This window comes from Mus pahari, chromosome 6, assembly GCF_900095145.1.
Source record: "Mus pahari chromosome 6, PAHARI_EIJ_v1.1, whole genome shotgun sequence".
NCBI classification, from domain to species: Eukaryota; Metazoa; Chordata; class Mammalia; order Rodentia; family Muridae; genus Mus; species Mus pahari.
This window is the reverse complement of record NC_034595.1, coordinates 10,783,672-10,791,778: the sequence shown is the minus strand read 5'-3', so window position 1 is coordinate 10,791,778 and position 8,107 is coordinate 10,783,672. Positions and strand designations below refer to the sequence as shown.

Here is an 8,107-nt window from a genome sequence, read left to right as displayed (position 1 = left end):
GTTTATGGTCGGAACTACGACGGTATCTGATCGTCTTCGAACCTCCGACTTTCGTTCTTGATTAATGAAAACATTCTTGGCAAATGNTTTCGCTCTGGTCCGTCTTGCGCCGGTCCAAGAATTTCACCTCTAGCGGCGCAATACGAATGCCCCCGGCCGTCCCCCTTCTTCTTTTCTGAAGGAGTCTATGAATATGTTTTAAAATTACAGAGATTATACTACATTCCTGCTTAAAAACCTTTTTGTGTCTCCCAGTAATGCACAGAACACAACTTTGTTGAAGTAGAATCTCATTCTGTAGCTCAAAATAGCCTGCAGCTTACAGTCCCCCTGCCTTAACCTCCCTGGAATTGCAGACATGCACCACCATGCCCGGCACAAAACATGCATTCTTTGCTCTGCTTCCCAGCCTTCTGGGGGCAGCTGCTGGCTGTGCAGTTTTCCAGGGCCAGCTCCTGGCCGCCCCTCACTCACTGGCCGGCTCCTGGCCATTCCTCACAGGCACTAGTTTGTGCCTGTCACTTTGCTCTCTGCTTTCATCACTCTGGCCTCACTTCAGTCCTTGACAGGACAGGCTCACCCCCAAAGCCTCTCACCCCTCAGTTTCTGTTTTCTGAAATCCATCATCCCTGCGCAGTTGCCAGCCTGCTCCTGTCAATTCCACTCTCTCAGAGAAGAAAGAGCAGCCACTCTCGGGAGGCTTCCAGGGCGCAATATCATATTGTTATATTTTGCATAGAACATTCATTAAAAGTATTTCTCTAGTACTGTGGTTCATCATTTGAATGTAGCACAGACCTTTCTTCGTCATTCACTGTTTCCTCATTTTTTAGAGCTTTATTTCATCTATGAAACATATTTTGTGATTGAATTGTTATTCTATTATACTGCAAACATTGGAGGTCTTATTGTATGTCTCAATCACTCGTGTATCCTGTCTTCTATTGTTGTGAAGAGACACCACGATCAAGGCAACCCTTATAAAAGTGAGCATTTAATTGGAGTTTGCTTATAGTTTCAGAGGGAAGCAGTCAGGCATGGCTCTGAAGCAGTGGATCGGTAGCGTCCAGGCCCCCAGGCAGCAAGCAGAGAGAGAGATTGGGCCTCCCATGGGCTTTTAAAACCTCAAAGCCCATGCCCAGAGGCCCCAAGAAGGCCTCACCTCCTAGACCTTCTACACAGTTCGCCAACTGGGACTAAGCATGCAAATATGAGCCTATGAGCACTTATCCAGCCACCACACACGGAGGTCTTGGAATCTAACAGATACTAAACATTTGTTTTGAGATATCGCGCTGAAACGATGCTATAGATGAGAATAGTTAGTGTGGCGGGGCTTGGGAGAGATGATGAGGATGAGCTCAGGAGGACAGCATCTGCACCACCAGCAGAAGGACTGGGTTCAGATCCCAGCACCAGTTAAAAACCAGAGATAGAAGCCAGGCGTGGGGGCGCACGCCTTTAATCCCAGCACTCGGGAGGCAGAAGCAGGCGGATTTCTGAGTTCGAGGCTAGCCTGGTCTACAAAGTGAGCTCCAGGACAGCCAGGGCTACACAGAGAAACCCTGTCTCCAAAAACCAAAAAAAAAAAAAACCAAAGGAAAAAAAAACCAAACCAGATACAGTGGTGCACATCTGGAGTCCCAGTGCTACAGAGGATGGAGACAGAGGATCCTTGGAGCTCCCTGGCCAGTCTGTCTAACTGAAGAATACTCTGGGCTCACTGAAAGGCCCCATCTTAAATATGAGGTGGAGAGTCAGTGAGGAAGAAACCCGAAATCAGCCTCTGGCTTCAACACACATGCTCACACACATGTGCACATATGAACACATAAAGAAGGGGTATTCAGTATATTTCTCTGCATCACTTAGCTCATCCCTCATGGTGCCAGCAACCCCAAGGTTCAAAGTTAGACATTTCCATTAATCCTAAGCTATTAATACCTTTACGTAAAAAATGCTTGTTACAGAATGCTTTCCTCTTATATTCTGTTTTGGGTCTTTTTAAAGTGTAAGTTTTATTTTATGTGTGTGGATATTTTCTTGCATGTATGCTTGTGCACCATTTGTGTATCTGGTACCCACAGAGGCTAGCAGAGGGTGTTGGATCCCTAGAACTGGAGTTACAGACAGTTGTGAGCTGCTGTGTGGGTGCTGGGAATTGAACCCAGGTCCTCTGGAAGAGCAGTCAGTACTCTTAACCACTGCTCCATTACTTTTTGAGCCATCAGTGTTTTTTTTTGTTTTGTTTTGTTTTGTTTGTTTGTTTTTTTCAAGACAGGGTTTCTTTGTATAGCCCTGGCTGTCCAGGAACTCACTCTGTAGACCAGGCTGGCCTCAAACTCAGAAATCCACCTGCCTCTGCCTCCCAAGTGCTGGGATTAAAGGCATGCGCCACCACTGCCTGGCTTGTACTGGTCATTTAAAAGCTGTCAGTGAATTCAATAAACTTGTGTGGCTCGAGTATCATTTTACATTGCTGGGGATTGAACCAAGGGCCTTCTATGTGCTAGGCCAGTGCTCTGCCACTAAGCTACACCTCCAGGGCACAACTACCATTACGTATTTACTTTGTGAGCAGTGGAGCAGAATGCGGTGAGAGGTGTCCTTACGAAGAGCAGCTTAGGTAGAACCGAGGAAAATGTGTGCTGTGAGCCAGTGATTTGCCCTGCCGCGTTCTCAAGTCTTGAAAATTTGTTGGAAGATCTGCAGAGTCTCTGGAAGTATATGTCCCAGATTACTGCCCTCAGGTGAACTTGTAATCACAATTAATAGAAGCATTGTCCTGGGAAATGATGCAAGATGCTCCACTTCCTGGCCCCTGGGCTGCAAGGTCTAAAGCGAATGATTTGGTCTCTTGGGTTAGTCTGATATGCTGAGTTTAATTTTCTTGGTCTTTGTGATATCTTTTTTTTTTTTTTTTTTTTTAAATATTGAGGTAAAATTTTCTTCTTCTTCTTCTTCTTCTTCTTCTTCTTCTTCTTCTTCTTCTTCTTCTTCTTCTTCTTCTTCTTCTTCTTTCTTCTTTTCCTCTTTTTCTTTTTAATTTTCAGATTACCACACTTATTAACCGTAAAGATAATACCAAAAAGTCTGATAAAACCCTGCAAGCAATTCAGCGTGTGGGACAAGCTGTCAACTTGGCAGTTGGAAGATTTGTTAAAGTAGGGGAAGCTATAGCCAATGAAAACTGGGATTTGAAAGAAGAAATTAACATCGCCTGCATTGAAGCTAAGCAAGCAGGTACCTGTTTATCCACTTTGTGTTTGTTTGTCTGCTTGCTTGCTGTTTTGTTTTTGTTTGTTTGTTTGTTTGTTTTAGGAGACAAAGTCCTTGCTGACCTGGCACTTCCTTTGTAGGCCTAGCTGGCTTTGAACTCAGAGAGATCCACCAGCTTCTGTTTCTGCCTCTGCCAAGCCTTTGAGTCCACACCCAGCTCTCCTTTCCTTCTTGAGGCAGGTCTCACTCCTTAGCCCAGGCTGCCCTCAAACCCAGTGGGAGTCCTCCTGCCTCCGTCTCCCAAGTGCTGATATTGTGGGTGAACATCACTGCTCCCAGTTGTAAATATTTATTTTAAAGACCATTCCAATTTCATTATTCTGAATATTACGGCAAGTATTTTTGATTATCTATTTAATTTGAGGCAGCCTCACCAGGTAGCCTGGTTATTCTGGAACTCACTGTGTAAACCAGGTTGGTTTTGAACTTGGAGTGATCCTCTTGTCTCTGGATTCCTAATGCTAGGGTTACAGCTGTGGACCAACACACCCAGGAAAACTTAGGAATTTGTTTTCTAAAATGCTGGGGTTGAACCCAGGGCTGTTTTTATGCTAAGCACCACCAAGCTACATCCCTGACAAAACACTTTAGGTTGACTTTGAGTTACGATATCCATCCAGCCCCATCCATCCGGAAGGTGGTGGTGCATGCCTTTAAATACCCCCCTCCCCCCCCACACACACACTCTGTGAGTTTGAGGCCAGCCTGCTCTACAGAGTTCCAGGACAGCCAGAGCTAAAACAGAGAAACCCTGTCTCAAAATACACAAAATCGAAACATTAAACAACAACAACAACAACAAAAAATCCTAGAATATTAATGACGTGGGTTGGCTTTTAGGAATGGTGAGCTCCTTCTGACTCCAGTCCTAAGCCTGAAACACAGGATTCACTCACAGTTAGAATGTTGATATGTCATACTGACTGAGGTCGGTGATGCAGAGAAGAGAGGGTGAGAGGGGGTTAAGGATGGAGGCAGGGAGATGTCATGTGAAGCGTTTACAGACAAACAGCTAAGTGCAGACAGTGCGATAGGGTTACAGAGAACAGGAAGGACAGACAGCATACTCGCTGATGTGGCTGAACAGACAGAATGTAGCTGTGAACTACAGGAGAGGGAGGGCTCTGGCCTGGTTCTTGGGCTTCTAGCCATTTGTTGGTTTAGGGAGCAGCTTTATGTGGGGACGCAGAGGAGATGGCCTCACTTTATTTGTAGTTTATATTTTTTTCCATTATAAAAAAGGATTTGAAGTGGGCCATAATAAAAGACATGTCAAGTGAATCTATTAAAATCAGAGAAAAACTATACCAGAATCCTTGGCAAAGATGAATATTTAACTAAGTAGTAAATTTATCTTTGTACTTCCTGGAAAGCAAGAGAAATGGGAGAAACAAAGGGTTATATAACCTTCATTGTTTGCTGAGAGGTAGCAAACCAGTTTGTAAGTGGAGAGTCCTGTTTTCCTGGCACCACGTTATTCTCTGGGCACTTACACAGCTTGTGAATAGAATACAGTGGGCAATGCAGAGAGAGCAGAAAGACTGTCTCGAATTGTCCCTGATAGCAGCCCTTGCTGAAAGCAAGAGGGGCAGGGGTGAGATTTACAGGGAAAGAACAGCATGAGGTCCTATGGTCCCTTAGCCTTGTCTCCTTGTGCTTAGTGGGGGCGGGGGTGGGGGTGGGAGAGGAAGTGAGCCATATGAGCAGGCATATGCAGATTGTTCCACCCAGGGACCAGGCAGGTCACCCCCACCCCCACCCCCCACCCCCTTGGCATGAGCCTCACACACCATCTCTTCTAAATTGGTAGAGGTGCCCTTTCACTCCATGAGGAGTTCCACCCCAACCGGGCACCTCCTGAAGATGCATGTAAATAGGGACGTTTCCTGAGGGCCTTTGGCTCACTCAGCCCCTAATGGCCTCTTTCTCCTGGGCAGCTTGCATGTGCTTGAGGGCAAGACTACGAAGCAGTGATCAAGACCGAGCGAGTGCTCCAGGTTAACTGTTAGATTCCAGTCTGACCTTCCTTCACCAGGCAGGGAGACACTGGGCAAGCCACGTTCCATGGGAGCACGGGGCGAGTCTTATTTGTGAAGGCATTGTTATATGACGTGTGTGTGCACCCGGCATGAATACGTGTTTACCAAGTTTTCATGGCATGATTCTTTTTTTTTTTTTTTTTAAGGTTTTTCGAGACAGGGTTTCTCTGTGTAGCCCTGGCTGTCCTGGAACTCACTTTGTAGACCAGGCTGTCCTCGAACTCAGAAATCCTCCTGCCTCTGCCTCCCGAGTGCTGGGATTAAAGGCGTGGGCCACCACGCCCGGCTCATGGCTTGATTCTTGCATCTTAGTCTCTCTCTGTTGGTCTTTACTTTTGCTTGACTCCCTGTCAAGATTTGGTTTCTATATGGCAGCTCAGTAAATATTTTTGTTAGAGTGTGTCTTAGTTAGGGTTTCCATTGCTGGGAAGAGACACCATGACCAAGGTAACTCGTATAATAAAGACATTTATTTATTTATTTATTTTTGATTTATTTATTATTATATATAAGTACACTGTAGTTGACTTCAGACATACTGAAGGGAAATAAAATTTAAAATGAAATTTAAGGCCTGGGATTCATGTAACTTATGTCCAGAGAGTTGTTTTGTAAGCTTAAAAGCCTGAGGCAGAGGACGCAGAGCAGGCCTGGGCACACCCAGGTGTTCCTGGGGCTAATAGTTTGGAGTCATATGTTAACCAGGTGTTCTGCTAACTTACAGGTACCACTCTGCAAATGTGTTGGCATTCAAACGGACCAATGAGTAACTGCGCCAATTCTTGCTAGCCCCTCTCCCCTCCCCCTATAAAACCCCCTAGCTTTCAGGCCACTGGGTCGGTGCCTCTACCTCCTGCGTGGGGTACGCATTGGCCCGGAGCTTCGCCATTAAACTACCTCGTGTTTTTACATCAAGATGGTTTACTCATGGTTTTTGGGCGTTGCCTTCTCGAGACTAAAGTGGGGAGGGCTCCCCACAAAAGTCTTACAATACCAGAAGAGGGCGTCAGATCTCATTAAGGGTGGTCGTGAGCCACCATGTGGTTGCTGGAATTTGAACTCAGGGCCTTCAGAAGAGCAGTCAGTGTTCTTACCCGCTGAGCCATCTCACCAGCCCCTAAAGACAATATTTAATTGGGGTCGGCTTATAGTTTCAGAGGTTCAGTCCATCATCATCATGGTGGGGAACATGGCATTGAGCAGGTTGATGCTGGAGGAGCGGAGAGCTCTCCCTCTTGATCTGAAGGCAGCCAGCCAGAAGACTAGGCATCGAGGAGGAGGACCCCACCCCCACAGTGACACACCTACTCCAACAGGGCCACACCTCCTAATAGTGCCACTCTCCGGGCCAAGCGTATTCAGACCACCAGAGTGTCTTAGAGTTCTCACTCTAAGGGACTACACTAGCTCATTGCTTATAATAAACTAGAAATGATTACCATGAACCTGTAAGCTTTGTGCCTCTTTTGGGAATTCTTAGCGGTCTACACTTGGAATAGCTGTGATGGGAAGGAGACACTCAGTCCTGTTCTGCAGTGGACCAGCTGGTACTGCCCACTTCCTTTTTTTATTGAGTGCCCAGGGTTCAGTCAGGAAAAGAAAGGTCAAGCATGCCATCTGCACAGGCTCCTATACGGAGCCTTCGGGGGCTGAGAGTGATAGGAAAAATGGACATTTTCCAGAGGAACAAAGGAAGCATCCTTTCTTTCAGCTAAAACACACACTCAGCCACTTCCTCTGCTCTTTCCACCACAATATGGGTTAGTTCTGAGTGCGTTTGTCCTCTGCAGAGTTTGCAGTAAGAAGCTTTGTGACACAAACATTTCCACTGCTATGCAGCAAGTTGACCTCCAGACAGCAGAGGGCCTCAAACAGGAGTCAGGAAGTGGCTCCCTTGGGCAACTCTGGGTCTGCACATCTTACGTTTGGTGAAGGTGTATACTGGCTGGTTTTGGGTCAACTTGACACAAGCTGGAGTTAGCACAGAGAAAGGAGCTTCAGTTGAGGAAATGCCTCCATGAGATCCAGCTGTGGGGCATTTTCTCAATTAGTGATCAAGGAGGAGAGGCCCCTTGTGGGTGGTGCCATCTCTAGGCTGGTAGTCTTGGGTTCTATAAGAGAGCAAGCTGAGCAAGCCAGTGGAAGCAAGCCAGTAAAGAACATCCCTCCATGGCTTCTGCATCAGCTCCTGCTTCCTGCCCTGCTTGAGTTCCAGTCCTGCATCCTTTGGTGATGAACAGCAATATGGAAGAATAAGCTGAATTATTTCCTCTCCAACTTGCTTCTTGGTCATGATGTTTATGCAGGAATAGAAACCCTGATTAAGGGCTGGTGAGATGGTTCAGTGGGTAAGAGCACCTGACTGCTCTTCCGAAGGTCCGGAGTTCAAATCCCAGCAACCACATGGTGGCTCACAGCCATCTGTAACAAGATCTGACGCCCTCTTCTGGAGTGTCTGAAGACAGCTACAGTGTACTTACATATAATAAATAAGTAAATCTTTAAAAAAAAAAAAAAAGAAGACACGGTGTCTGTTGAGCTTCACTTATCTGCAGGCTTCACTTCCTGGTTGGCTGTTCATCACTACATGGGGCCTAGCACTTGGTTTCTCTCAGAGAGACAGGAAACAAGATGATAGTCTCAGTTTTTTAAATTTCAGTGTGAGCTGGGTGTGGTGGCGCACGCCTTTAATCCCAGCGCTCGGGAGACAGGCAGGCGGATTTCTGAGTTCCAGGACAGCCAGGACTACACAGAGAAACCCTGTCCACCTCCCCCCCCCCNCNNAAAAA

The 8,107-nt window shown here is 46.4% G+C and overlaps 1 protein-coding gene across 1 annotated transcript in view; it reads left to right on the top strand.

The window, feature by feature from the left end:
- Positions 1-8,107, top strand: part of Ctnnal1 (catenin alpha like 1) — a 66,886-nt gene that overhangs the window by 16,783 nt on the left and 41,996 nt on the right. Inside the window, exon 2 of the mRNA XM_021200117.1 lies at positions 3,054-3,243. Coding sequence (XP_021055776.1) covers positions 3,054-3,243 — 190 coding nt within the window. The remainder of the gene's footprint in view (positions 1-3,053; positions 3,244-8,107) is intronic.